This window comes from Pelodiscus sinensis, chromosome 20 (assembly GCF_049634645.1).
Source record: "Pelodiscus sinensis isolate JC-2024 chromosome 20, ASM4963464v1, whole genome shotgun sequence".
Lineage (NCBI taxonomy): Eukaryota > Metazoa > Chordata > Testudines > Trionychidae > Pelodiscus > Pelodiscus sinensis.
The window spans coordinates 29,630,860-29,658,334 of NC_134730.1; the positions used below are offsets into that span (position 1 = coordinate 29,630,860).

A 27,475-nucleotide genomic window follows, 5' to 3' on the forward strand; every position below is an offset into this window, starting at 1 on the left:
CCACAGGGAGGTTTCAGATGTTCAGCCGGGCTCCTCCATCTCTCGGCTCAGCCCCTCCGCCCCCAAGAGGCCTGGGACAGGCAACCCGCAGCCAGGCCCTGCACTAGCACCACCGCGGGGCATGGCCCCAAGCCTCCCGCAACCCCGGCACGGCCCCAGGCCCCGGGCCCCCGGCACGGCAACCCCGGCACAGCCCCGGGCCCCAGGCCCCGGGCCCCAGCCCCCCGGCACAGCAACCCCGGCACAGCCCCAGGCCCCAGCCCCCCGGCACAGCCCCAGGCCCCAGGCCCCGGGCCCCAGCCCCCCGGCACAGCAACCCCGGCACAGCCCCAGGCCCCGGGCCCCAGCCCCCCGGCACAGCAACCCCGGCACAGCCCCAGGCCCCAGCCCCCCGGCACAGCCCCAGGCCCCAGGCCCCGGGCCCCAGCCCCCCGGCACAGCAACCCCGGCACAGCCCCAGGCCCCAGCCCCCCGGCACAGCCCCAGGCCCCAGGCCCCGGGCCCCAGCCCCCCGGCACAGCAACCCCGGCACAGCCCCAGGCCCCGGGCCCCAGCCCCCCGGCACAGCAACCCCGGCACAGCCCCAGGCCCCGGGCCCCGGGCCCCCGCACGGCATCTCTGCTGGAGCACGAGCCACTGGCTGGTGCTGACGTCGGGCGAGTGGGGCCCTTGGGTGCTGTGGCTGGGCCGATGCTGGGACAGGGCCCTCAGCAGGGGCTGGCACCCAACTCTCCATCCCCAAGGGCGGCCCCAGGTTCTGGGCCTGGCCCGGGCTGTGCCCCAGCACCCCCCTGCCAGCCCCTCTGCCTAGGGTGGGGTAAGTCTGGCCCCGGGGCCTCTGCCGCTCTGCGGGGATCGCCGGCACCTGCTGGCCGTGCCTGCCGGGGAGGGGAGGGGAGCGGAGGCGGCTCCCTCCCTCCCTCCCTCCCCCGCCCGCCCCGCCCCCTGAGTCGCTGCTTCGGCAAAAGTTTGCGGCGGAGGCGCAGGGCGAGGATCGCTGCTCGGCTGCAGCCGGGCCCCGGAGCCTCTCCTGGAAGATGCACCCGGGAGCCGCGCCCCACGAGGTACCGCCCGGCCTGCGGCTGGAGCCCTCGGGGGTCGGGGCTGGGCCCAGGGCAGCGGGAGGGGGCAGGACGGGAGGGGGCGCTGCGCTGTCCTGTCCTGTCCCCGGGGGCGCACGGGGCAGGGGGGGCGGTGCGCTGTCCCCGGGGGCGCACGGGGCGGGGGGGGGGGGGGGGGCGGTGCGCTGTCCCCGGGGGCGCACGGGGCGGGGGGGGCGATGCGCTGTCCCCGGGGGCGCACGGGGCGGGGGGGGCGATGCGCTGTCCCCGGGGGCGCACGGGGCGGGGGGGGCGCTGTCCTGTCCCCGGGGGCGCACGGGGCGGGGGGGGGGGCGATGCGCTGTCCCCGGGGGCGCACGGGGCTGGGGGGGGCGCTGTCCTGTCCCCGGGGGCGCACGGGGCGGGGGGGGGGGGCGCTGTCCTGTCCCCGGGGGCGCACGGGGCGGGGGGGGGGGAGTTGCTCTGTCCCCGGGGGTGTTTGGCTCCCTGGCTGTTCCCCGTGTCATTCCCGCTCTGGGTTCCTGGATGTGCCGCTCTCTGGTTCTCGGGGCGATTTGTCTCAGCCGGCACCGCCCGCGCTCCGATCCCCGGGGGAAGGGGAAGAGGAAGGGAAAGGGTGAGGGGCAGCCCTGGCTCTAGCGCCCATCCCCGCGGTATCCAGGCTGCCCCGCCCGCCCGTCGGGCGAGGGGCAGGGGCGAGGCATAGCCCGACAAGGGGTGTCACCCTGAACTACTCGGGGGCCACCCAGCCGCAGCCTGGCCAGTTCCAGAGAGGGGGAGCTCAGGTGCTGGGAGGCCATTGGAGGGATAAGTTGGTGGCCAGGCAGGAGAGCTCCCAGCTCCGGCTCTGTGGGTCAGAGAGGTAGAATTCCTCCTTCCCCGCTTTCCTGTGGGCATAAGAGCCTAGGCTGGGCAGCAGCACCGGTCCATTCAGCTCAGCCATGTTCACTCTGAACCCTACTGATGGGGTGGACAGAGACCTGTTAGTGTTTCATTGCTGATCCCTGTGACAAACACCCAGGCGCACTGGGCTGCCCTGCCAGGGCTGTGTAGGGCCCCGTCCCACCAGTCCTGGCTGCCCCCAGGGCCTTGCCGAGTTCAGCAGCTGGGTCTCACTGCCTCCGTCCCCTGGCCCTGCCCTGCCCTGCACCACGTCCCACCCGACACCCCCTGCCTCACGCTGGACTCACTTCCAAGCCGCGAGTCACTGAACCCCAGCAAAGCTTCAGTCTAATTAGCGCTAATGGCAGCCCCCTGCCTGCGCTCAGGAAACAGCCCAGCAGGGCCAGAGGGGAGGCAAGGTCTGAATTGTTTGTGCCCAGAGCTGGGCCTGGCCCCAAGGAAGCTGCCTCCGACCTCTGGCTGTCCAGGTAACTCGGGCTCCGGGCTCCAAGCCGTGGCCAGAACATCCCCGTGGGGAGATGGGGCGGGGCCACTCACTGGGTTAATAACCAGTGAGTTGAGAGCGGTTTTCAAATATCTAAAAGGGCGTCACAAGGAGGAAGGCGAAAATTTGTTCCTCTTGGTTTCTGAGGACAGGACAAGGAGTAATGGGCTTAAAGTGCAGCAGGGGAGGTTTAGATTGGACATTAGGAAAAAATTCCTAACTGTCAGGGTGGTCAAATATTGGAATAAATTGCCAAGGGAGGTGGTGGAATCTCCCTCTCTGGAGATATTTAAGAACAGGTGAGATAGACATCTGTCAGGGATGGTGTAGACGGAGCTTGGTCCTGCCTTGAGGGCGGGGGGCTGGACTCTCGAGGTCCCTTCCAGTCCTGGATTCTATGATTCTATGACCAGGCCAGAGGAGCCGCAGACCTAGCGCCATCAGCAGCCGGGGGCAAGTCCTGGAGCAGAACGGAGCCACAGGCAGGGCCCCACCAGGCTCAGCCCAGAAGCTGGTTCCTCTCGCCGCAGCCTGTGCCTGGCGGGGGCGGGAGGCGAACCCAGGCTGTGCCACATGCTGGAGAAATGCTGCAGGGCCTGGGCAGGGGCGTCCCGGGGGGGGGGGGGGGGCACTTTCCTGAGCGCTGGGAGGGCAGAGGGCAGGGAGCAGGTTTTCCCAGGTGGAAGGCAGCTGTTTCGGTGGGTCCTCGGTCCCGTGAAGGGGCCGCTTTGGTATTATGGGATGGTGTGAATGGCAGCGTCTCCCGGCGCAGCCCTCTGGGAGCTCTGCGTTTCCTCCCCCTTCTGTGCAAATCCGGCACCCCCAGGTACTGTGCTGTCTGAGAGGCACCCACCAGAGCGGGTCCCAGTGCCACCAGCTCCCCTTGGCTGGCAGAGAGCCAGTGGCCCTTCACTCATCTCCTTCTCCAGCCGGCCTGAGCCCTCTGTCCCCATTCCAGCCCTGCTTCCGGTCGCTCCGACGGGTTCCCACAGGGATGTCCGATTGTTCCCACAACCTGTCACTCAGACTGTTCCCGTGGGGATGTCAGACTGTTCCCGCTGCCTGTCACTCAGATGGGTTCCCACAGGGATGTCACTCAGACTGTTCCCGTGGGGATGTCAGACTGTTCCCGCTGCCTGTCACTCAGATGGGTTCCCACGGGGATGTCACTCAGACTGTTCCCGCGGGGATGTCAGACTGTTCCCGCGGGGATGTCAGACTGTTCCCGCTGCCTGTCACTCAGATGGGTTCCCACGGGGATGTCACTCAGACTGTTCCCGCGGGGATGTCAGACTGTTCCCGCGGGGATGTCAGACTGTTCCCGCTGCCTGTCACTCAGACTGTTCCCATGGGGGTATCAGACTGTTCCCGCAGGGATGTCAGACTGTTTCCGCTGCCTGTCACTCAGACTATTCCCACTGCCTGTCACTCCGATGGGTTCCCATGGGGATGTCCGACTGTTCCCGCTGACTGCCCAGGCGATGAGCAGTGCACTGAGCAGCTGAACCATCCATCGCCAAAGGCCACCTGTCGGTTCCCGTGGGCTGTCCCCTGCATGCTACTGCCTGGGTACTTGGTTCCATCAGGGCTGAGCCCCTCCCTTTTGTGACTAGCCAGGGCAATTGTGTGCCTGGCACACGGCCCATGGCAGTGGCTGCTGCATGTCCTGCCCTGCCTTTCCCTCGCACTGGGCCCAGCCCGGGGCTGCTGCCTGGGCGCAGGGAAGGGGCTTTTCCAATGACTTTGCCTTGGATGTGCCGTGCAATGGGAACAGTCTGTGCAGGGGCCCGCCCACGTGAGGAGAACAGCCAATCAGGTGCGCTCGGCGCTTGCGTACAACTCTGGGGACCAGTTAGTGTGGCCGGGCCTGGTGTCAAGCGGCTGCAGCCAGGGGAGGGTCACGCTGCCGTCCCTGCCAGTGTGGGGAAAGTGCCCACATGGCTCTTGCAGGGGATCTGACCTGGGGGTCACCCCGAGTGGGGGTGTGACACGGGGGGGCGTCTGGATTGGAACCCAGTGTCCCCGCCTGGCTGGGCTGCGCGATATTCCCGGTGACCCACCCACGTGTGTATGGCCCAGAAAGCAAGGCTGTTCCCAGGGAGGGAGGCGGGGACTGTCCCCGGCTGGGGGTAGGTCTGGGAGCTGGGTCAGTCTGGCTGGGCTAGAACGAGGGAGGATGTTTTGGACCAAGGACGGGGGGTTCAGGGTCCGGGCGCCCTTCCCCCCAGCAGGACTCCGGCTCTGCCCTGGCTCCTGTGCTGGGCCGTGTCTCTGAGAGGCAGTAAAACCTTGCACTGTACTGGCCGGCGGAGAGCCCCCTCTGGCTGCGGCTGGGGTGCAGGGCCGGAGCAGCCCCGGGTGCCCTTTGCCACTGTTCCTAGCAGGCTGTGTCAACAGAGTGTTTGCCGAGGGTTTGTGTAAACAGGTCGCTGGGGACGTGCCCTTGCTGGCCAGGCAGCCGCATGTGCCGTGAGGAGGGTTCACCTTTGCTCTCCTGGTCCCGGCATGTCACTTCCGGAGCCAGGGGCTTCAGGGCAGAGCTGGACCGGGGGGGGGGGGGGGGGCAGGGCAGAGCTGGACCGGGGGGGGGGGGCTTGCAGACCACTGCCCCGGGTAGGCTTCGTTCGGCCCCGTTTCTGCAGCCAAGCCTGGGGCTGTGCCCAGCTGGGGCCGGCTGTCCCATGCACGTGCCCCGCTGCTCTCCCCAGCTGCAGCCGCAGCCCTTGCCGCTCGCTCTGAGCGCCTGCAGCCTGCCCCAGCCCCCCGACGAGCTCCCGCTACCCCGCTCCACTTCCTAGGCTGGGCTCTGCCTCCAGGGAACCGTGCGCTGAGCAGGGAGGAGACACAACACGGCTCAGAAACAAGCCGCACACGTCGCCAGCAGTGCCGGGGAGGGCAGGCGGCGCCCTGCGCCAAGGAGAGCAGCCCCCGGCCAGAGGGGTCCCACAGGCCACGAGCCAGCCTCCCCCTCCTGCTCCTGTGCCCCCTGCTCGGAGGGCTCAGCTGGCCGCCCTGCCGTGTCTGTGTCTGCGGAGCCCTGGGCTGTGATGAAGCAGAATGAAAAGCCGGGGGCATGGGGAGATGGGTCCTGAGGGGGCTGCGCGCAGGCCCCCGACCCTACATACGCCAGTGGCTGGGATCCCTGGCCTGGGGGTCCCAGTCCCTTGCTCCGGCGGAGCTGGGTGCCTGGGCCGCAGGGAAGGGGCACGGCTCCTGTGCTCCGTCTGACCGGCCCAGCCTGCACGTTGGGCTCTGCAGCTCCTCCTGGCGACGCCCTGGTAAGGGGGGAGATGGGACTCCAAGGTCCCCTCGGCGCCGGCCCTCCCGCCAGGGGTGCGCGCTGACCACGCCCGGCCGCTCGCCTGCGTCAGCCCCGGTGGCTCTGGAGCCCGCTGCTCCCCCAGCCAGCGGGACGGGCCAGCTCCCCCCACGCCTCCCACCGTAGCCACAGCCCAAAGCCCTGCCGGAGGAGGGCACCGCCCCCCAGCAGGCCCGCTGGTTTGGCTCCTAGCAGGGGCACCAAGCAGCCAGGGCTCGCCTGGGAGGCTGTCAGGTGCTGGGGCTTTCGTCGCCCCTCTCAGCGCTGCCCTGCCCTCCGGAGCCTTTTGCTTGCTGTGGATGGCAGGGTGCCCCTCCCCCAACCTGTGCCCCAGCTCCACAGAGCGGGGGGCAGGGATGAAGAGAGATTGCTGGCTTCCTTGGGGGTGGGGCAGGGCCAGGGCGGGTAAGCGGTGCCCAGCTGGAGCCTGTATTCCAGACCTGAACCCTGCCCCGAGCCCCCCTGCACCCAACCTGCCTCCCAGAGCCTGCCCTGAACCCCCTCCTGCCCCTCACACCCCTGCCCAGGCTCAGCCCGAGCCGCCCACACTCCAAACCCCTTAGCCCAAGATCAGAGTCCGCATCCCCCACACCCCAGCCTGATGAAAGCGAGGGAGGGTGGATTGAGCAGGGGCGGGGCCTCGGGGAAGGAGGCGGGGCCTGGGGATTTACATTTGTGCTAGACCCTGCCTCGCACTTCCATTGAGAACGTGAGCTGGTGCTTTGCTTTGGGCTCCGTGGCGCCCTGTGATGTAAGCGCTGACGTCACTGAGGGCTTGTGACATCAGAGCTCCTTGTGCGACTAGAACTGCATTTTAATCAATAGCAAAGCTCTATGCAAATAAGCTGCTGTCCAATGGTGACATCAGAGGCCCCTCAGCCAATCGGATGGCTCCTTGGGAAATGTGGATTTATACCCATTTTATAAAGGGGAAACCCAAGGGTGGAATCTTTGAGGGCTGGGGGTCAGGGCAGCGCAAAGCTGGGCATGAGGGGGGCTGTGGGTCGGGGCAGCGCCGAGCTGGGCGTGGGGGGAGCCTGGGGTTCTGGGTCGGGGCAGTGCAGAGCCTGGGGCGGGGGGCGGGCGAGGGTGTGGGTTGGGGCAGTGCAGAACCGGGGGTGGGGGGGCCAGGGGTGTGGGTCGAGGCAGCGCAGAGCCGGGGGTGGGTCGAGGCAGCGCAGAGCCGGGCGTGGGGGAGAGGCCGGGGGTGTGGGTCGGGGCAGGGCAGAGCCGGGATTGGGGGGGCCAGGGATGTGGGTCGGGGCAGAGCAGAGCCGGGATGGGGGGGGGCCAGGTATGTGGGTCGGGGCGGCGCAGAGCCGGGATTGGGGGGGCCAGGGATGTGGGTCGGAGCAGCGCAGAGCTGGGCGTGGGGGAGGGGCCAGGGATGTGGGGCAGGGCAGGGCAGAGCTGGGCGTGGGGGAGGGGCCAGGGATGTGGGTCGGGGCAGGGCAGAGCTGGGCGTGGGGGAGGGGCCAGGGATGTGGGTCGGGGCAGCGCAGAGCTGGGCGTGGGGGAGGGGCCGGGGATGTGGGTCGGGGCAGCGCAGAGCTGGGCATGGGGGAGGGGCCGGGGATGTGGGTCGGGGCAGAGCAGAGCCGGGCGTGGGGGAGGGGCCAGGGATGTGGGTCGGGGCAGAGCAGAGCCGGGCGTGGGGCTGGGTGTGGGGGGCCAGAGCTGTGGGGCGGGGCCGCGCTGAGTGCCCAGGGCAGGAGGGGCCATGCTGGGCGGGCTGAGGGGCACTGGATGCCCAGGGGTTTCCCAGGGGAGACTGGCCACTGGCACCCCACGCGGGGGTGGGGCTGGGCCGCGGCTCCGCCCAGGGCCCGCAGGGGACGGGGAGCAGGCCACCTGTTGGCGTTGCCTGGCCGAGAGCCCCGGGGACACGGCTCAGGGCGGGGACCCCCCGGCAGAGGCCTGACCCTGGCCTGCGATGCTGTTTGCCCTTTGCAGCCGGGCTCCCGGGGCCGCTGATGAGCCGGAGCCGGAGCCGGAGCCATTCCAGCTGAGTGCTCCCTCCCCCGCCCCCCGTCCCCGTCTCTCAGTGCGTGGGCCCAGGGCCGGGCGCAGGGCTGCGGGCCCCTCGCTGCCCCAGGGCTCCCGGTGTGAGGCCCAGGAGCTGGGTTTGCTGGGCCGGGCTGTGGGGCCCCGGGCGTGGAGGGCGGGAAGGGCAGCTGGGGGGCCAGGAGCTGCCGGGTCTCTGCGTTGCCAGGCGGGTACTTGGCTTTGCACTCCTCCGTCCCGGGAGGGGGCCTGGCTCCCGTCAGCCTCCAGCTCCATCCCTCATCTCGTCCGCTCCACCGCGCCGTGGGGAGGGAGCTGGGCCGGGCTCTGCGGGCGCGGGAGAGGGGCAGGGGCCGGCTGTGCTGGCGTCCCCGGGCCCCACACCCCTTCCGCAGCCACGGCTGACTTGGCCGGCGGGTAGCACAGGGTGACATGGACACCCCCTGGACATCCAGCGCCCCTCAGCCCGCCCAGCATGGCCCCTCCTGCCCTGGGCACTCGGCGCGGCCCCGCCGTGTTGCAGGAGCCGTCAGTGCTGCCCGTCTTGCGGCTGGGGAGCCAAAGCGCCAGCCCGGGCCAGCGAGGGTCCCTAACTCCCACTCAGTCCCTGCCCCCGGCTGCCCCACCCCTGCTTTGTCCTGCTGCCAGGCCCCAGGTGTGATCTGGGCCTCAGGCGCGAGACTGGACAGAACTCCCGTGAGTCGTGCCCGGCCTGCCCCTCCTTGTGCGGCAGTGCCAGGGAAACTGAGGCACGCACACACGCAGAGTGACTCCAGGGCAGCGACTCGCCCACAGCCCAGCAACGCGACCAGCCGGGGTGAAGGCCCGGGGCAGAGGGGACGTGTGCGGGGGCTGCAGCCTGGTCGCACCCAATGAGTCCCTGGCAGCAGAGAGCAGGGCCCTGCGTGGGGGCCGGCCGGGAGGGTTGTCAGCGAGCCGTGCCCCTGCCAGGGGCCCTCAGTGCGGCCGGAGCCCGCCCCTGCATCCAGCCCCCCGCCGCCCCCGCAGCTCCCAGGCCTGCCGCAGGCACCTCTCAGGCTCCCGAACAGCAGCTGCTCCCGCCGCGGCTGCCCAGGCCCCAGGGAGGGTGGCAGAGGGGAGAGTCCCTGGCCTGGGGGGGCGTGTCGGGGGGGTGCCGAGTCCCTGGCTGCGCTGCCAGGCCCCAGGGAGGGTGGCAGAGGGGAGAGTCCCTGGCCTGGGGGGGTGTGTCGGGGGGGGTGCCGAGTCCCTGGCTGCGGTGCCAGGCCCCAGGGAGGGTGGCAGAGGGGAGAGTCCCTGGCCTGGGGGGGGCGTGTCGGGGGGGTGCCGAGTCCCTGGCTGCGCTGCCAGGCCCCAGGGAGGGTGGCAGAGGGGAGAGTCCCTGGCCTGGGGGGGTGTGTCGGGGGGGTGCCGAGTCCCTGGCTGCGGTGCCAGGCCCCAGGGAGGGTGGCAGAGGGGAGAGTCCCTGGCCTGGGGGGGCGTGTCGGGGGGTGTCGAGTCCCTGGCTGCGCTGCCAGGCCCCAGGGAGGGTGGCAGAGGGGAGAGTCCCTGGCCTGGGGGGGCGTGTCGGGGGGGTGCCGAGTCCCTGGCTGCGCTGCCAGGCCCCAGGGAGGGTGGCAGAGGGGAGAGTCCCTGGCCTGGGGGGGCGTGTCGGGGGGGTGCCGAGTCCCTGGCTGCGGTGCCCCAGGCGCAGGGAGGCAGCAGGGCCCGAGGCGCGGGGGCAGGACTGCAGGTAGCTGCTTGTTTCTGTGATGGGCAGGGGCCGGGGCCGGGGCCTGGCTGCTAACCCGTGGACTCCCCGTTCCGCGTGGTTCGGCACGTGGCCAGCGCCCTGAAGCCGGCGGAGGCCATGCCACACCCAGCACCTGGGCATGCGGCAGGCTCTGGCGGGCAGAGAGGCCCTGGGCGGCCCGACTAGCGCAGCCCCCGGCCCGCTCGCTCAGGGTGGCGTGAGGGGCCCCCCAGAGCTCGGCCGAGCTGCAGGCCGTGGAGAGCTCCGGCCCTGGGGCTGGGCCCGGCTGGCCTGTCCGGCAATGCCAGGCCGTGCCCGTGGCCCGACGAGAACAGCCCATTTGTCAGGGCAGAGATCCGGCTCAGGGCCCTTTAGCCAGCTTAGGGCAGGCTGGGGGGATTAAGGTCTCATGAATGGGGCTTTGTTCCCAGCAGGGGCCAGGCCGGTTCTGCCCACTGGGAGCAAGATAACGCTCGGGGGTAGGAGCTGGGCCCACGCTGATGCGGGGGGGGGGGGGTACCCACCCACCTGGGGATCCACCCTGAGCCAGGGCACCCCAGCCTGTCAATCATGAATGGCTGCCAGGGGGGCCTTTCTATGGGATTCGTGGCCAGGCAGGGAGCACTGGCGCCAGGGGCCGTTCTGTGGGATCCGTGGCCAGGCAGGGAGCACTGGCGCTGGGGGGGCTGTTCTCTGGGTTCCATGGCCAGGCAGGGAGCAGTGGGCCAGGGGCTGTTCTGTGGGATCCGTGGCCAGGCAGGGAGCACTGGCACTGGGGGGGGCCGTTCTGTGGGATCCGTGGCCAGGCAGGGAGCAGTGGTGCCAGGGGCCGTTCTCTGGGTTCCGTGGTCAGGCAGGGAGCAGTGGCACCAGGGGCCGTTCTCTGGGATCCGTGGCCAGACAGGGAGCAGTGGCACCGGGGGGCTGTTCTGTGGGTTCCGTGGCCAGGCAGGGAGCAGTAGCGCCAGGGGCTGTTCTGTGGGATCCATGGCCAGGCAAGGAGCACTGGCGCTGGGGGGGGGGGCGTTCTGTGGGATCCGTGGCCAGGCAGGGAGCAGTGGCACCAGGGGGGCTGTTCTGTGGGATCCGTGGTCAGGCAGGGAGCACTGGCACCGGGGGGGTTGTTCTGTGGGATCCGTGGTCAGGCAGGGAGCAGTGGCGCCAGGGGCCGTTCTGTGGGATCAGTGGCCAGGCAGGGAGCACTGGCACCGGGGGAGCTGTTCTCTGGGATCCGTGGCCAGGCAGGGAGCACTGGCACCGGGGGGGCCGTTCTGTGGGATCCGTGGCCAGGCAGGGAGCAGTGGCACCGGGGGGGCCGTTCTGTGGGATCCGTGGCCAGGCAGGGAGCAGTGGCGCCGGGGGGGCTGTTCTGTGGGATCCGTGGCCAGGCAGGGAGCAGTGGCGCCGGGGGGGGCCATTCTCTGGGATCCGTGGCCAGGCAGGGAGCACTGGCACCGGGGGGGCTGTTCTGTGGGATCCGTGGCCAGGCAGGGAGCAGTGGCGCCGGGGGGGCCGTTCTCTGGGATCCGTGGCCAGGCAGGGAGCAGTGGCGCCGGGGGGGCCGTTCTCTGGGATCCGTGGCCAGGCAGGGAGCAGTGGCGCCGGGGGGGCCGTTCTCTGGGATCCGTGGCCAGGCAGGGAGCAGTGGCGCCGGGGGGGGCCGTTCTCTGGGATCCGTGGCCAGGCAGGGAGGAGTGGCGCCGGGGGGGTTGTTCTGTGGGATCCGTGGCCAGGCAGGGAGCAGTGGCGCCGGGGGGGGCCGTTCTGTGGGATCCGTGGCCAGGCAGGGAGCAGTGGCGCCGGGGGGGCCCGTTCTCTGGGATCCGTGGCCAGGCAGGGAGCACTGGCACTGGGGGGGCTGTTCTGTGGGATCCGTGGCCAGGGCAGGGAGCAGTGGCGCCGGGGGGGCCGTTCTCTGGGATCCGTGGCCAGGCAGGGAGCAGTGGCGCCGGGGGGGCCGTTCTCTGGGATCCGTGGCCAGGCAGGGAGCAGTGGCGCCGGGGGGGTTGTTCTGTGGGATCCGTGGCCAGGCAGGGAGCAGTGGCGCCGGGGGGGTTGTTCTGTGGGATCCGTGGCCAGGCAGGGAGCAGTGGCGCCGGGGGGGCCGTTCTCTGGGATCCGTGGCCAGGCAGGGAGCAGTGGCGCCGGGGGGGCCGTTCTCTGGGATCCGTGGCCAGGCAGGGAGCAGTGGCGCCGGGGGGGTTGTTCTGTGGGATCCGTGGCCAGGCAGGGAGCAGTGGTGCCGGGGGGGTTGTTCTGTGGGATCCGTGGCCAGGCAGGGAGCAGTGGCGCCGGGGGGGGCTGTTCTGTGGGATCCGTGGTCAGGCAGGGAGCACTGGCGCCGGGAGGGTTGTTCTGTGGGATCCGTGGTCAGGCAGGGAGCAGTGGCGCCGGGGGGGCCGTTCTGTGGGATCCGTGGCCAGGCAGGGAGCAGTGGCGCCGGGGGGGGCCGTTCTCTGGGATCCGTGGCCAGGCAGGGAGCACTGGCACCGGGGGGGCTGTTCTGTGGGATCCGTGGCCAGGCAGGGAGCAGTGGCGCCGGGGGGGCCGTTCTCTGGGATCCGTGGCCAGGCAGGGAGCAGTGGCGCCGGGGGGGCCGTTCTCTGGGATCCGTGGCCAGGCAGGGAGCAGTGGCGCCGGGGGGGTTGTTCTGTGGGATCCGTGGCCAGGCAGGGAGCAGTGGCGCCGGGGGGCTGTTCTGTGGGATCCGTGGTCAGGCAGGGAGCACTGGCGCCGGGAGGGTTGTTCTGTGGGATCCGTGGTCAGGCAGGGAGCAGTGGCGCCGGGGGGGCCGTTCTGTGGGATCCGTGGCCAGGCAGGGAGCAGTGGCGCCGGGGGGGCCGTTCTGTGGGATCCGTGGCCAGGCAGGGAGCAGTGGTGCCGGGGGGGCCGTTCTGTGGGATCCGTGGCCAGGCAGGGAGCAGTGGCGCCGGGGGGGCCGTTCTGTGGGATCCGTGGCCAGGCAGGGAGCAGTGGCGCCGGGGGGCTCCTTGCTCACTCCCTGCTTGGTGACGGACCCGGGGGCCGGGTGAGAGGGCCGTGTGGAGCGTTGCAGGCTGCACCCTGCGTATCGACAGCGTGGGCCGGGGCAAAGCTGCTCCTTGGGGAGACACGCTCCCAGCCAGTGGCCCCGCCCATCCCCACCCTAGCTCCGCCCTGGCCCTGCCCCCTCCCCACTGTCTCCCTCTTCTCTCTGCCCCCCCCGCCCCAGCCGAATCCCTGCACCCAACCGTCTGCAGAACAGGGCGTGTTTCCACCGCCTGCCCGCTGGCGACGCCGGCCGGAGCTGGCCAGGCACCATGGGAATGAAGAGCGTCAGGTGGGGGGGGTCAGGGATCCCTCTGCGTACGCCCCGGAGCGGGGGCAGGGCCGTCGAGCGGTGCCGCTCTCCCCCGGGTGCACTGCTGATTGCCCATTTGAGTGAGGTGGCAGGTCCGGCCGCGGGAAACGCCGAGGAGGGGCCTTACTGTGGGGCCGCGGGCGGGGGCCTCTTTCCCAAAGGGCGGGGGAGTTGGTTTCATAACAAGCCCTGGAGCTTGCTACAAAAATCCCTCCCCCCCCCCCCGGCCGATGTTCCCCCTCGCCGGGACCCCTCTGAGCCCCTTGTCTGGCGTCTGGCCGGACCCTCCGTGTGCTCTGAGCAGGGGGCACCAGGCCCCGGTTCCGGGCTGGTCTCTGCCACAACAAACTCCCTGTCCCCTGTCCCATTAACCAGTAACATCCGGGCACTGAGGCCCCGTGTGCAGCCCCCAAAGGGAGATATCGGGCACCTGAGCGGTCACGTCGCCTCCCGAGCTCTTATCAGCGCTCGACCCGCCGCCAGCCCGGGGGCAGCCGTGCTCTCCAGCCCCCCGCTCCACGCTGCCGTGTCTGCACCGGAGGGAGCAGCGTGGGGCCGGGCGGAGTCGGCCTAGAGCCCGGCTCCCCTCGCAGACCGGCTGCCTGGCGGATACGGAGACCGGAGCGCAGGGCGGCGGCAGCCCCTGGCCGGGGGGTCTGAGCACCCGGACCCGCGGGAGCCGGAACTGAGCCGGACTGCGGCCCGCCTGGCTCCTGATGCACTTTCCATGCAGAGCCGCAGCGGGGCAGGTCCTGGACCCGGCACGAGCCAGGACTGAGCCTGGCAGCCCCCCCTGCACCCAGCCTGCCTGGCAGCCCCCCCTTCCTGCACCCAGCCTGCCTGGCAGCCCCCTCCCGCCTACACCCAGCCTGCCTGGCAGCCCCCCCTTCCTGCACCCAGCCTGCCTGGCAGCCCCCCCCCCTACACCCAGCCTGCCTGGCAGCCCCCCCCTTCCTGCACCCAGCCTGCCTGGCAGTCCCCCCCCTGCACCCAGCCTGCCTGGCGGCCCCCCCCCTTCCTGCACCCAGCCTGCCTGGCAGCCCCCCCCCCTACACCCAGCCTGCCTGGCAGCCCCCCCCCCTACACCCAGCCTGCCTGGCAGCCCCCCCCTTCCTGCACCCAGCCTGCCTGGCAGCCCCCCCCTTCCTGCACCCAGCCTGCCTGGCAGCCCCCCCATTCCTGCACCCAGCCTGCCTGGCAGCCCCCCCCTTCCTGCACCCAGCCTGCCTGGCAGCCTCCCCATTCCTGCACCCAGGAACCTGCCGGGGTTGCCTGATGGTTTCACCAAAACTCCCGGCAACGCTGGACAGCGCGTCCCAGTCGCCAGCCCCTCGGTTTAGACCCTCCCGGACCCTTCGATTTTGCTCCGTGTGTCCCGGACACAGCGCGCCAACACTGGACCGTCCGCGCCGGCCCCCCCAGCTCTCTCTGCTTCCCCCGCCAGGGTGCCCTGTGAGCCGGGGCAGGGAGCACAGCCGCCCCCAGGCAGGTGCTGCAGCCGGGCCCATGTGGTTTTGCAGCCCCAGGAGGGATGTTCCAGCCGCGCCTCCTCAGCCTCCTGCTGCCGCTGGTCTTCTGCTGCCAGGTGAGGGCTTGGCCGGCCCGGCCCCACGTCCCAGGGCTGCAGGGCCCCCCGGCTCCAGCGTGGCCCCTCCCGGCCCTGGGATCTGACAGGCCCCCGCTCTGCCCCCAGGGACCCTCCGCCCAGATCATGGACATCCTGTTCGAGAGCTGGACGGCCTACAGCGAGGAGTGTCACCGCAACATGAGCCTGCAGCCCCCCCCCACAGGTGAGAGCACGGCCCGCCGGCCCCAGGGGAGACCCCCAGCCCCACGGCCCGCCGGCCCCAGAGGAGACCCCCCAGCCCCACGGCCCGCCGGCCCCAGGGGAGACCCCCAGCCCCACGGCCCGCCGGCCCCAAGGGAGGGCCCCAGCCCCACGGCCCGCCGGCCCCAGAGGAGACCCCCCAGCCCCACGGCCCGCCGGCCCCCAGGGGAGACCCCCAGCCTCACGGCCCGCCGGCCCCAAGGGAGGGCCCCAGCCCCACGGCCCGCCGGCCCCAAGGGAGGGCCCCAGCCCCACGGCCCACCAGCCCCAAGGGAGGGCCCACGGCCCGCCGGCCCCAGGGGAGGGCCCCAGCCCCACGGCCCGCCGGCCCCAGGGGTGAGACCCCCAGCCCCACGGCCCGCCGGCCCCAGGGGAGACCCCATGGCCCGCTGGCCCCAGGGGAGACCCCCCAGCTCCATGGCCCGCCGGCCCCAGGGGAGAGCCCCCAGCCCCACGGCCCCAGAGGAGACCCCCAGCCCCACATCCCGCCAGCCCCAAGGGAGGGCCCCCAGCTCCACGGCCTGCCAGCCCCAGAGGAGACCCCTAGCCCCACAGCCCACCGGCCCCAGGGGAGACCCCCAGCCCCACGGTCCGCCAGCCCCAGGGGAGGGCCCCCATGCCCTGCCTGCCTGGCCCCAGCCTTGCTGTGGCTCCCAGGGCAGCTGGCGGGGGCTCTTGCAGGGCAGGGCCAGGGCTTGGGGATGCCGGCCCAGGTTTCCTGCCCACAGGCCTCAGGCGCGTGCAGGGCAGGCGCCAAGGAGGGGCAATGCCAGGGGCTCAGGGCAGTTTTAAAGGCTTTCCTGGGGGGAAGGGGCAAATCCAGGTCTTGCAGGGCACAAGGGGGTGATTCTGGTTACTGGCCGGGGGGGCAGGGGGTGATTCCAGGGACTCAGGGGGCAGGGGGTGATTCTGAGGACTCACTGGGGGGGCAGGGGGTGATTCCGGAGACTCGGAGGCAGGGGGTGATTCCGGGGAGCAGGGGGTGATTCTGGGGATTGGCGGGGGGCGGAGGGGGTGATTCCGGGGATTGGCGGGGGGGCGCAGGGGGTGATTCCGGGGACTGGTGGGAGGCAGGGGGTGATTCCAGGGGGCAGGAGGTGATTCCGGGGACTGGCGGGGGGTGCAGGGGGTGATTCCGGGGACTCAGGGGGCAGGGAGTGATTCTGGGTATTTGGGGCGCAGGGGGTGATTCCGGGGACTGGGGGGGCCTTCAGGGTCAGTTTTGTAACAGCAGGGAAAGGCTCAACCCAGCTGCTCTCTCCCCCGAGCCGGGGACGCCCCAGGCGCGAGCTGGCCGAGCACCGTGACCCTCAGCCCTCAGCCCTCTCTTCTCCCTGCAGAGCTGGTCTGCAACCGAACCTTTGACAAGTTCTCCTGCTGGCCCGACACGCCGCCCAACACCACGGCCAGCGCCGCCTGCCCCTGGTTCCTGCCCTGGCACAGGAAAGGTGCCTGCGCCCCTCCCTGGGGGGCTCTGACCAGCTGGCGGGGGGAGGGGGACCTGCTGGTCGTTGGCAGCAGGGAGGGTCCTGGCAGGGATGGGGCCAAGGCATGGGGGTGTCTCACCACGAGCAGCAGGAGGGCAGGAGAGCATGTGGGACAGGCATGTGCTGCTGGGGGGGTGCTGACAGGCAGCGCATGGGGAGGCAGGCAGAGCCAGGGGGGCAGGTGGAGCCGGGGGGGGCAGGCAGCGCCTGGAGGGCTGGCAGGCGGAGCACAGGGGGACAGGCGGAGCCGGGGGTGCTGGCAGGTGAGCCGGGAGGGGGGGCAGGCAGTGCCTGGAGGACTGGCAGGAGGAGCACAGGGGGACAGGCGGAGCCGGGGGAGACAGGCAGAGCCAGGGGTGCTGGCAGGCGGAACCAGGCAGAGCCGAAGGTGCTGGCGGAGCACGGGGGGACAGGCGGAGCCGGGGAGGGAACAGGCAGAGCCAGGGGGACAGGCGGAGCTGGGAGGGGACAGGCGGAGCCAGGGATACTGGCGGAGCACGGGGGGACAGGCGGAGCCGGGGAGGGAACAGGCAGAGCCAGGGGGACAGGCGGAGCTGGGGAGGGGACAGGCGGAGCCAGGGATACTGGCGGAGCACGGGGGACAGGCGGAGCACGGGGGACAGGCGGAGCCGGGGAGGGAACAGGCGGAGCCAGGGGGACAGGAGGAGCCGGGGATGCTGGCGGAGCATGGGGGACAGGCGGAGCCGGGGAGGGAACAGGCGGAGCACGGGGGACAGGCGGAGCCGGGGAGGGAACAGGCGGAGCCAGGGGGACAGGCGGAGCCGGGGACGCTGGCGGAGCACGGGGGGGGGGACAGGCGGAGCAGGGGATGCTGGCGGAGCACAGGGGACAGGCGGAGCCAGGGAGGGAACAGGCGGAGTCAGGGGGACAGGCGGAGCCGGGGATGCTGGCGGAGCACGGGGGACAGACGGAGCCGGGGAGGGAACAGGCGGAGCACAGGGGACAGGCAGAGCCGGGGAGGGAACAGGCGGAGCCAGGGGGACAGGCGGAGCCGGGGAGGGAATAGGCGGAGTACGGGGGACAGGCGGAGCCAGGGGGGACAGGCAGAGCCAGGGGTGCTGGCAGGCGGAACCAGGCAGAGCTGAAGGTGCTGGTGGAGCACGGGGGGACAGGTGGAGCTGGGGAGGGGACAGGCGGAGCCAGGGGGACAGGCGGAGCCGGGGATGCTGGCGGAGCACGGGGGGGACAGGCGGAGCTGGGGAGGGGACAGGCGGAGCCAGGGGGACAGGCGGAGCCGGGGATACTGGCGGGGCACGGGGGACAGGCGGAGCCGGGAGGGAACAGGCGGAGCACGGGGGACAGGTGGAGCTGGGGAGGGAACAGGCGGAGCCAGGGGGACAGGCGGAGCCAGGGATGCTGGCGGAGCACGGGGGACAGGCGGAGCCGGGGAGGGAACAGGCGGAGCCAGGGGGACAGGCGGAGCCGGGGAGGGAACAGGCGGAGCACGGGGGACAGGCGGAGCCGGGGAGGGAACAGGCAGAGCCAGGGGGGGAACAGGCGGAGCCAGGGAGGGAACAGGCGGAGCACGGGGGACAGGCGGAGCCGGGGAGGGAACAGGCGGAGCCAAGGGGACAGGCGGAGCCGGGGAGGGAACAGGCGGAGCACGGGGGGACAGGCGGAGCCGGGGAGGGAACAGGCGGAGCCAGGAGTCTCTAACCACGTCCCCCCCCGCAGTGAAGCACAGACGTGTCCTGAAGAAGTGCGGGCCGGACGGGCAGTGGGTGAAGCGCCCCAACGGGCAGCCCTGGCGGGACAGCACGCAGTGCGAGATGGACGCAGAGGCTCTGGCAGCCCAGGTCAGTGGCGGAGCCGGGGGACGTGGCCTGTCGCCGCCAGCCCACGGACGGAGGGACAGGCGGACAGACGGGCTCAGCTGCTCTCTCCCTCTCTCTCTCCAGGCCAAATTTGCCAAAACCTACGACAGCTTTAAGATCATGTACACGGTCGGCTACTCCCTGTCCCTGTGCGCCCTGCTCCTGGCCCTGGCCATCCTGCTGGGCTTCAGGTAGCAGGCTGGGGCTGGCAGCTGCGGGGGGGGGGGGAGGAGCAGGGGGACAGGAGGTGACTGAGAGGATGAGGGGGTGGTGGCAGTAGGGGAGGTGGCTGGGGGGGTTAGCGGGGGCAGCCGCGGGGGGAGGGGCAGTGGCGTCAGGGGGGTGGCAGTAAGGGAGGCAGCCACAGGGGAGGGGGTAAGCCGGGGCAGCCACGGGGGGAGGGGCAGTGGTGGCAGGGGGGTGGCAGTAGGGGAGGCGGCCACGGGGGAGGGGTAAGCGGGGCGGCCGCGGGGGAGGGGTACACGGGGGTGGCCGCGGGGGAGGGGTACACGGGGGCGGCTGCGGGGGAGGGGTAGTGGGGCGGCTGCGGGGGAGGGGTAAGTGGGGCGGCTGCGGGGGAGGGGTAGCGGGGCGGACGCGGGAGAGGGGTACAAGGGGGTGGCCGCGGGGGAGGGGTAGTGGGGCGGCCGCGGGGGAGCGGTAAGCGGGGCGGCTGCGGGGGAGGGGTAAGCGGCCATGGGGGAGGGGTAAGCGGGGGCGGCCACGGGGGAGGGGTAAGCGGGGGCGGCTGCGGGGGAGGGGTAAGCGGCCACGGGGGAGGGGTAAGCGGGGGCGGCCACGGGGGAGGGGTAGCGGGGCAGCCACGGGGGAGGGGTAGCGGGGTGGCCGTGGGGGAGGGGTAAGCGGCCGCGGGGGAGGGGTAGCGGGGGCGGCCACGGGGGAGGGGTAAGCGGGGGCGGCTGCGGGGGAGGGGTAAGCGGCCACGGGGGAGGGGTAAGCGGGGGCGGCCACGGGGGAGGGGTAGCGGGGCAGCCACGGGGGAGGGGTAGCGGGGTGGCCGTGGGGGAGGGGTAAGCGGCCGCGGGGGAGGGGTGGGGGCGGCCGTGGGGGAGGGGTACAAGGGGGTGGCCGCGGGGGAGGGGTAGTGGGGCGGCCGCGGGGGAGCGGTAAGCGGGGCGGCTGCGGGGGAGGGGTAAGCGGCCACGGGGGAGGGGTAAGCGGGGGCGGCCACGGGGGAGGGGTAAGCGGGGGGCGGCTGCGGGGGAGGGGTAAGCGGCCACGGGGGAGGGGTAAGCGGGGGCGGCCACGGGGGAGGGGTAGCGGGGCAGCCACGGGGGAGGGGTAGCGGGGTGGCCGTGGGGGAGGGGTAAGCGGCCGCGGGGGGAGGGGTGGGGGCGGCCGTGGGGGAGGGGTAAGCGGCCGCGGGGGAGGGGTAGCGGGGTGGCCGCGGGGGAGGGGTGGGGGGGGGCCGCGGGGGGACGGGCCAGCACTGACGGGCTCCCCGCCGACAGCAAGCTGCACTGCACGAGGAACCGGATCCACATGAACCTCTTTGCCTCCTTCGCGCTCAAGGCGGGCTCCGTGCTGGCCATCGACGCCCTGCTCCAGACCCGCTACGGCGAGAAGGTCGACGGCTACAACGTGGGCACCTGGCTCAGTGACGAGGTGAGACCCCCGGGCCCGGCCCCGCCAGGAGCTCGGGTCCGGCCCCCACTGACTCCCGTCCCCCCAGGCCGCCACCGGCTGCCGCGTGGCCACCGTGGTCATGCAGTACGGCATCGTGGCCAACGCCTGCTGGCTGCTGGTGGAGGGGATCTACCTGCACAACCTGCTGGTGCTGGCCGTCTTCTCCGAGCGCAGCTACTTCGCCCTCTACCTCTGCATCGGCTGGGGTGAGTGCGGGGGGAGAGCTGGGGCGGGGGTGGGGTGAGGTGGGCGCGGCGTCTGTGGACGGGGCGGGGGTGGGGTGAGGTGGGCGCGGCGTCTGTGGACGGGGCGGGGGTGGGGTGAGGTGGGCGCGGCGTCTGAGGACGGGGTGGGGGTGGGGTGAGGTGGGCGCGGCGTCTGAGGACGGGGTGGGGGTGGGGTGAGGTGGGCGCGGTGTCTGTGGACGGGGTGGGGGTGGGGTGAGGTGGGCGCGGCGTCGGTGGACGGGGCGGGGCTGGGGTGAGGTGGGCGCGGCGTCTGTGGACGGGGCGGGGGTGGGGTGAGGTGGGCGCGGCGTCTGTGGACGGGGCGGGGGTGGGGTGAGGTAGGCGCGGCGTCGGTGGACGGGGCGGGGGTGGGGTGAGGTGGGCGTGGCGTCGGTGGACGGGGCGGGGGTGGGGTGAGGTGGGCGCGGCGTCTGAGGACGGGGCGGGGGTGGGGTGAGGTGGGCGCGGCGTCTGTGGACGGGGCGGGGGTGGGGTGAGGTGGGCGCGGCGTCTGTGGACGGGGCGGGGGTGGGGTGAGGTGGGCGCGGCGTCTGAGGACGGGGCGGGGGTGGGGTGAGGTGGGCGCGGCGTCTGTGGACGGGGCGGGGGTGGGGTGAGGTGGGCGCGGCGTCGGTGGACGGGGCGGGGGTGGGGTGAGGTGGGCGCGGCGTCGGTGGACGGGGCGGGGGGTGGGGTGAGGTGGGCGCGGCGTCTGAGGACGGGGCGGGGGTGGGGTGAGGTGGGCGCGGCGTCGGTGGACGGGGCGGGGGTGGGGTGAGGTGGGCGCGGCGTCGGTGGACGGGGCGGGGGTGGGGTGAGGTGGGCGCGGCGTCTGAGGACGGGGCGGGGGTGGGGTGAGGTGGGCGCGGCGTCTGAGGACGGGGCGGGGGTGGGGTGAGGTGGGCGCGGCGTCGGTGGACGGGGCGGGGGTGGGGTGAGGTGGGCGCGGCGTCTGTGGACGGGGCGGGGGGTGGGGTGAGGTGGGCGCGGCGTCTGTGGACGGGGCGGGGGTGGGGTGAGGTGGGCGCGGCGTCTGTGGACGGGGCGGGGGTGGGGTGAGGTGGGCGCGGCGTCTGTGGACGGGGCGGGGGTGGGGTGAGGTGGGCGCGGCGTCGGTGGACGGGGCGGGGGTGGGGTGAGGTGGGCGCGGCGTCTGTGGACGGGGCGGGGGTGGGGTGAGGTGGGCGCGGCGTCGGTGGACGGGGCGGGGGTGGGGTGAGGTGGGCGCGGCGTCTGAGGACGGGGCGGGGGTGGGGTGAGGTGGGCGCGGCGTCGGTGGACGGGGCGGGGGTGGGGTGAGGTGGGCGCGGCGTCGGTGGACGGGGCGGGGGTGGGGTGAGGTGGGCGCGGCGTCTGAGGACGGGGCGGGGGTGGGGTGAGGTGGGCGCGGCGTCTGTGGACGGGGCGGGGGTGGGGTGAGGTGGGCGCGGCGTCGGTGGACGGGGCGGGGGTGGGGTGAGGTGGGCGCGGCGTCGGTGGACGGGGCGGGGGTGGGGTGAGGTGGGCGCGGCGTCTGAGGACGGGGCGGGGGTGGGGTGAGGTGGGCGCGGCGTCTGTGGACGGGGCGGGGGTGGGGTGAGGTGGGCGCGGCGTCGGTGGACGGGGCGGGGGTGGGGTGAGGTGGGCGCGGCGTCTGTGGACGGGGCGGGGGTGGGGTGAGGTGGGCGCGGCGTCTGTGGACGGGGCGGGGGTGGGGTGAGGTGGGCGTGGCGTCGGTGGACGGGGCGGGGGTGGGGTGAGGTGGGCGCGGCGTCTGAGGACGGGGCGGGGGTGGGGTGAGGTGGGCGCGGCGTCTGAGGACGGGGCGGGGGTGGGGTGAGGTGGGCGCGGCGTCTGTGGACGGGGCGGGGGTGGGGTGAGGTGGGCGCGGCGTCTGTGGACGGGGCGGGGGTGGGGTGAGGTGGGCGCGGCGTCTGAGGACGGGGCGGGGGTGGGGTGAGGTGGGCGCGGCGTCGGTGGACGGGGCGGGGGTGGGGTGAGGTGGGCGCGGCGTCTGTGGACGGGGCGGGGGTGGGGTGAGGTGGGCGCGGCGTCTGTGGACGGGGCGGGGGTGGGGTGAGGTGGGCGCGGCGTCTGTGGACGGGGCGGGGGTGGGGTGAGGTGGGCGTGGCGTCGGTGGACGGGGTGGGCATCAGGGTGGCGTGTGGGCACAGTGGCTGCTTTCCACCCCAGGATATGCACCTGGTGCCCCCCCTCACCTGGGAGCTGCTGCCCCGTCTGTGCGGTCGGGGGCCCAGGGTCTCACCTGCTTCTGTCTCTTCTTTGTCCCCAGGGGCCCCCATCCTGTTCCTCATCCCCTGGGTGGTTGTCAAGTTTGTATATGAAAACATTCAGTAAGTCGAGGCCCGCAGAGAGGTGCAAAGTGTGGGCAGTGAGCTGTGGGGGGGCACGCTAGGTACGCGTGCGAAAGGGTGGGCACGCCAAGCGTCAGTACAAGACAAGGGCCTGTGCTGGCTGCATGTGTGAGGTGCGGCTGTGCACGGGGTGTGCGTATGTGCAAGATGTGGGAACGAGTTGGGGTACATGGATGATGTGGGTGGGCTGATGTGCGAGGTGTGGGAACGAGTTGGGGTACATGGATGATGTGGGTGGGCTGATGTGCGAGGTGTGGACGTGCGAGGTGTGGTAACGAGTTGGGGTACATGGATGATGTGGGTGGGCTGATGTGCGAGGTGTGGACGTGCGAGGTGTGGGCTGTGCGTGTAAGCTGTGGGGACGAGTTGGGGTACATGGATGATGTGGGTGGGCTGATGTGCAAGCTGTGGGAACGAGTTGGGGTACATGGATGATGTGGGTGGGCTGATGTGCGAGGTGTGGGAACGAGTTGGGGTACATGGATGATGTGGGTGGGCTGATGTGCGAGGTGTGGACGTGCGAGGTGTGGGATCGAGTTGGGGTACATGGATGATGTGGGTGGGCTGATGTGCGAGGTGTGGGAACGAGTTGGGGTACATGGATGATGTGGGTGGGCTGATGTGCGAGGTGTGGACGTGCGAGGTGTGGGAACGAGTTGGGGTACATGGATGATGTGGGTGGGCTGATGTGCGAGGTGTGGGAACGAGTTGGGGTACATGGATGATGTGGGTGGGCTGATGTGCGAGGTGTGGACGTGCGAGGTGTGGGAACGAGTTGGGGTACATGGATGATGTGGGTGGGCTGATGTGCGAGGTGTGGGAACGAGTTGGGGTACATGGATGATGTGGGTGGGCTGATGTGCGAGGTGTGGACGTGCGAGGTGTGGGCTGCGCGTGTAAGCTGTGGGGACGAGTTGGGGTACATGGAAGATGTGGGTGGGCTGATGTGCGAGGTGTGGATGTGCGAGGTGTGGGAACGAGTTGGGGTACATGGATGATGTGGGTGGGCTGATGTGCGAGGTGTGGGAACGAGTTGGGGTACATGGATGATGTGGGTGGGCTGATGTGCGAGGTGTGGGAACGAGTTGGGGTACATGGATGATGTGGGTGGGCTGATGTGCAAGCTGTGGGAACGAGTTGGGGTACATGGATGATGTGGGTGGGCTGATGTGCGAGGTGTGGGAACGAGTTGGGGTACATGGATGATGTGGGTGGGCTGATGTGCAAGCTGTGGGAAACAAGTTGGGGTACATGGATGATGTGGGTGGGCTGATGTGCGAGGTGTGGGAACGAGTTGGGGTACATGGATGATGTGGGTGGGCTGATGTGCAAGCTGTGGGAACAAGTTGGGGTACATGGATGATGTGGGTGGGCTGATGTGCGAGGTGTGGGAACGAGTTGGGGTACATGGATGATGTGGGTGGGCTGATGTGCGAGGTGTGGGAACGAGTTGGGGTACATGGATGATGTGGGTGGGCTGCATGTGTAAAGTGTGAACGTGCAAAGTGTGGGTGCGCACAGGCTGTGCGTGAGGTGTGGGCACAAGTTGGGGTACGTGGAAGATGCGGGTGGGCTGATGTGCGAGCTGCATACGTGCGAAGTGCAGGCGTGCTCAGGCCTTGGCCTTGTGCTGCCGGGGGTCCATGAAATCCCTGCCAGGGCCCGGTGGCCTCACGCGAGGGCTGGGCTGGGCTTGAGGTCGGGGCACGCGGGACAGAGACCAACGCCCCTTCCCGGCTTCCCAGGTGCTGGAGCACCAACCACAACATGGGCTTCTGGTGGATCCTCCGCGTGCCCGTGTTCCTGGCCATCCTGGTGAGTCCCGCCCCCTTGTCCCCCCCGCTCCGCGCCGCCGGCTCCTCCCCCTGCCCCCGCTCCGCGCCGCCGGCTCCTCCCCCTGCCCCCGCTCCACGCCGCCGGCTCCACCCCCTGCCCCCGCTCCGCGCCGCCGGCTCCCCCCCTGCCCCCGCTCCGCGCCGCCGGCTCCTCCCCCTGCCCCCGCTCCACGCCGCCGGCTCCTCCCCCCTGCCCCCGCTCCGCGCCGCCGGCTCCTCCCCCTGCCCCCGCTCCGCGCCGCCGGCTCCCCCCCTGCCCCCGCTCCGCGCCGCCGGCTCCCCCCCCGCCCCCGCTCCGTGCCGCCGGCTCCCCCCCTGTCCCCGCTCCGTGCCGCCGGCTCCCTCCCGCCCCGTCTCCATGCCGCCGGCTCTTCTCCCCCTGCTCGTCCGCCCCCTTTGCGGGCTGACCCCCAGTCCCCTCTTTGTGCTGCGGGTTCCCTGGCTGGGGTGGGGACTCTGCAGGGCCTGGCCCCCATGGCCCCTCACTCGATTTCTCTCTTTCAGATCAATTTCTTCATCTTCATCCGCATCATCCAGATCCTGGTGTCCAAGCTCCGCGCCCACCAGATGCGCTACACGGACTACAAGTTCCGGTGCGAGGCAGGGGCCGCCCCCTAGGCCTGCCCCTCCCTGCCCCAGCCCCCCTAGGCCTGCCCCAGCCCCCCTAGGCCTGCCCCTCCCTGCCCCAGCCCCCCTAGGCCTGCCCCAGCCCCCCTAGGCCTGCCCCTCCCTGCCCCAGCCCCCCTAGGCCTGCCCCAGCCCCCCTAGGCCTGCCCCTCCTTGCCCCAGCCCCCCTAGGCCTGCCCCCCTAGGCCTGCCCCTCCTTGCCCCAGCCCCCCTAGGCCTGCCCCTCCCTGCCCGAGCCCCCCTAGGCCTGCCGCAACCCCCCTAGGCCTGCCCCTCCCTGCCCGAGCCCCCCTAGGCCTGCCCCAACCCCCCTAGGCCTGCCCCTCCCTGCCCGAGCCCCCCTAGGCCTGCCCCAACCCCCCTAGGCCTGCCCCTCCCTGCCCCAGCCCCCTAGGCCTGCCCCTCCCTGCCCCAGCCCCCCTAGGCCTGCCCCTCCCTGCCCCAGCTCCAGCGCTCACACCTTGGAGAGGCTGTTGCCCCGCACGCCCCATACACACCGGGCGTGGGGCTCAGAGTGAGCCCACTGCCCTGGGGCCCGGGCTGCCTGCCCCGCTGTGGCGGAGGGGCTCTGTGCCCTGGGTGCCCCCTCAGCCGGGGTGCAGGACCGAGGGGCGGCTGGCTCTGACCGGTCGGTCTCCCCGGCAGGCTGGCCAGGTCCACGCTGACGCTGATCCCGCTGCTGGGCATCCACGAGGTGGTGTTCGCCTTCGTCACGGACGAGCAGGCCCAGGGCACCTTGCGCTACGTCAAGCTCTTCTTCGACCTCCTCCTGAGCTCCTTCCAGGTGAGCCCCGGCCCGGGAGCCCCGCGCCCCCTCCCGCCCCTCGGGCCTGGCCCTGCTCACGCGTCTCTCCTTGCTGCCCTAGGGGATGCTGGTGGCCGTCCTCTACTGCTTTGTCAACAAGGAGGTGAGTGTGCCGGGGCTCTGCGGGCCGGGGGCCGGGCGCGGGGCCCAGTGGCTCACCGCCCGGGGCTGTCGGCAGGTGCAGGCGGAGCTGCTGAAGAAGTGGCAGCGCTGGAAGCTGGGGAAGGACCTGCAGGAGGAGTACAGGCACACGTCCAGCCAGACCCCCAACGCCCGCCCGGGGAGCAGCAGCACCTGGGAGAAGCACAGGCTGGTGGGCGGCGGGATCAACGGGCTGGGGCGGAGCCAGCCCACGGCGCTCACCAGCACCCACTACCTGGAGAGGACAGGCTGCAGCGCCGGCGAGAGGCACCAGTGCTGCGCCCTGCCCGAGACGGCCGCCAGCCACGTCTGAGCCGCCCGCCACGCTGGGCTCCGGCCCCAGGCTCGGCCGGACGTGCTGGGCGAGTCTCCCTGGGCCCAGCGGCAGAGCGGGGCGCACCCACGTGCGAGGAGGACGGGCCGTGCCCTGCTGCCCGTGCCCATCCCGTGATGGGCTGGCGGGCTGGGGACAGTGCCGGGGGTCGGGGGCTGGTGCACGTCTCTCGATGGTAGCTTGTAACTAGGCGGGGTCCAGGCAGCGCACCAGTAAACCCTACGGCGCCTGGGAGCAAGGGGCCGAGGGAGGGCCAGGCCGGGCTGTTGGGGGCAGGGCCCGAAGAGGGGTGCTTGTGAAAGGGGGGGGGAGCTCGTGCACAGAGGCAAGGGAGGAGGCAGCAGCCATAGGCTCTCAGGAGGGCCCTGCACGGGGCCTTTCTCTGCCCGATGCCTGGGGGGGGAAGCTGCAGGCAGCCAAGCAGAGAGGCCTCTGCCCTTCCACCCACCCGCCATGCCAGCAGGGACCACGGCCCACCCAGCTCCACCCCCCTGCCCCCATGGACCCTCCTGCTGCCTGAGCCCAGCAAACTGGCCCCGCCCCCACTTCCTGGGGTGCCAGACACGATGGAGTCGCGGTGAGCGCACGGCTGCAATGGGCGACGTGGGGGGGGACAAGCCCCCCGCACCCTGCCCGCAGTGCGGATCCAGCCTCTGCCAATGCCCCCGCCCTGCCCGGTCACTGGGGCCCAGGGCTGCTGGAGCTGCCGGGATTAGCCCCAGCTGGGCCTGGAGCGGGCAGACGGCACCAGGCTGCCGGGGGGTGGAGCAGGGCCCCTCGTACAGGCTAGTTCCCAGAAGCCCTGCCTGGGCGGAGGGGGGGCGGGCTGCTGGGACGGGGCAAGGCTCAAGGCCCGGGCGGTGAGGGGCTGCATGCAGGGCGCCAGGGCTCTGGGGCCAGCGGGGCTGTGACACGGAGCCTGGCTTGGTGGAGATGTAAACAGCCCGTCTGCTGTTTACGGTCACACAGGGCCTGGCTCCCACGTGCTCAGCCAAAGCTCCCCCGCCAGGCCTGGCGCTGGCTCAGCAGTGGCAGTGGGGCCAGGAGGGCGCGTTGTGCTGGGCCGGGGCGGCTGGCGTGCCAGGGGCACCTGCCCGAGCCTGCGGGGCCTGATGGGAGAGCGAGAGTCATTAAAGTCGTTTACATCAATAAATCCCCAAGCGCTTTTGGCTCCCTCTCTGCACAGATGAGAGCCACTTTGCGGCAGGAAACGCTCCTTCCGTGATTTCCCCGAGCCCCAGCTGGGAGCGTGGGCCTGGCCCCGCACCCCCCAGGCTGTTAGCGGTAACCCTGTGCAGGCCCCTCCTTGCGGGCCCCACGCTGCTCCCCGCGCCCGCCGCGCCACGGCCTGGCCTGTACCCCTGCCAGCCCCCCGCCCGCCGCGCCACGGCCTGGCCTGTACCCCGCCGGCCCCACGCCCGCCGCGCCACGGCCTGGCCTGTACCCCTGCCAGCCCCCCGCCCGCCGCGCCACGGCCTGGCCTGTACCCCACCGGCCCCACGCCCGCCGCGCCACGGCCTGGCCTGTACCCCT

The 27,475-nt window shown here is 72.0% G+C and overlaps 1 protein-coding gene across 2 annotated transcripts; it reads left to right on the top strand.

Annotated features, from left to right (window-relative positions):
• Positions 1-930: 930 nt before the first annotated feature.
• On the top strand, positions 931-27,095 carry GCGR (glucagon receptor). 2 transcript variants are annotated; one of them, XM_075904191.1, is made up of 14 exons: positions 931-1,064; positions 14,267-14,407; positions 14,516-14,612; positions 15,991-16,098; positions 17,833-17,954; positions 18,057-18,163; positions 19,445-19,598; positions 19,666-19,825; positions 22,119-22,179; positions 23,946-24,015; positions 24,540-24,628; positions 25,308-25,446; positions 25,529-25,570; positions 25,646-27,095. In XM_075904191.1, the coding sequence occupies exons 2-14, from the start codon at positions 14,354-14,356 to the stop codon at positions 25,919-25,921; spliced, it is 1,479 nt and encodes a 492-aa protein (XP_075760306.1). In that variant the 5' UTR covers positions 931-1,064; positions 14,267-14,353; the 3' UTR covers positions 25,922-27,095. The 2 variants fall into 2 exon arrangements, with proteins under 2 accessions (XP_075760306.1, XP_075760307.1); XM_075904192.1 differs by having other exon boundaries at positions 25,652-27,095.
• Positions 27,096-27,475: the final 380 nt, after the last annotated feature.

Coding starts and splice junctions, on each gene's coding strand:
- GCGR (XM_075904191.1), top strand. CDS start 14,354: ATGTTCCAGCCGCGCCTCCTCAGCCTCCTGCTGCCGCTGGTCTTCTGC. Junction 17,955..18,056: donor CAGAGGCTCTGGCAGCCCAG/GTCAGTGGCGGA, acceptor CTCTCTCTCCAG/GCCAAATTTGCCAAAACCTA. Junction 24,016..24,539: donor CCGTGTTCCTGGCCATCCTG/GTGAGTCCCGCC, acceptor TCTCTCTTTCAG/ATCAATTTCTTCATCTTCAT.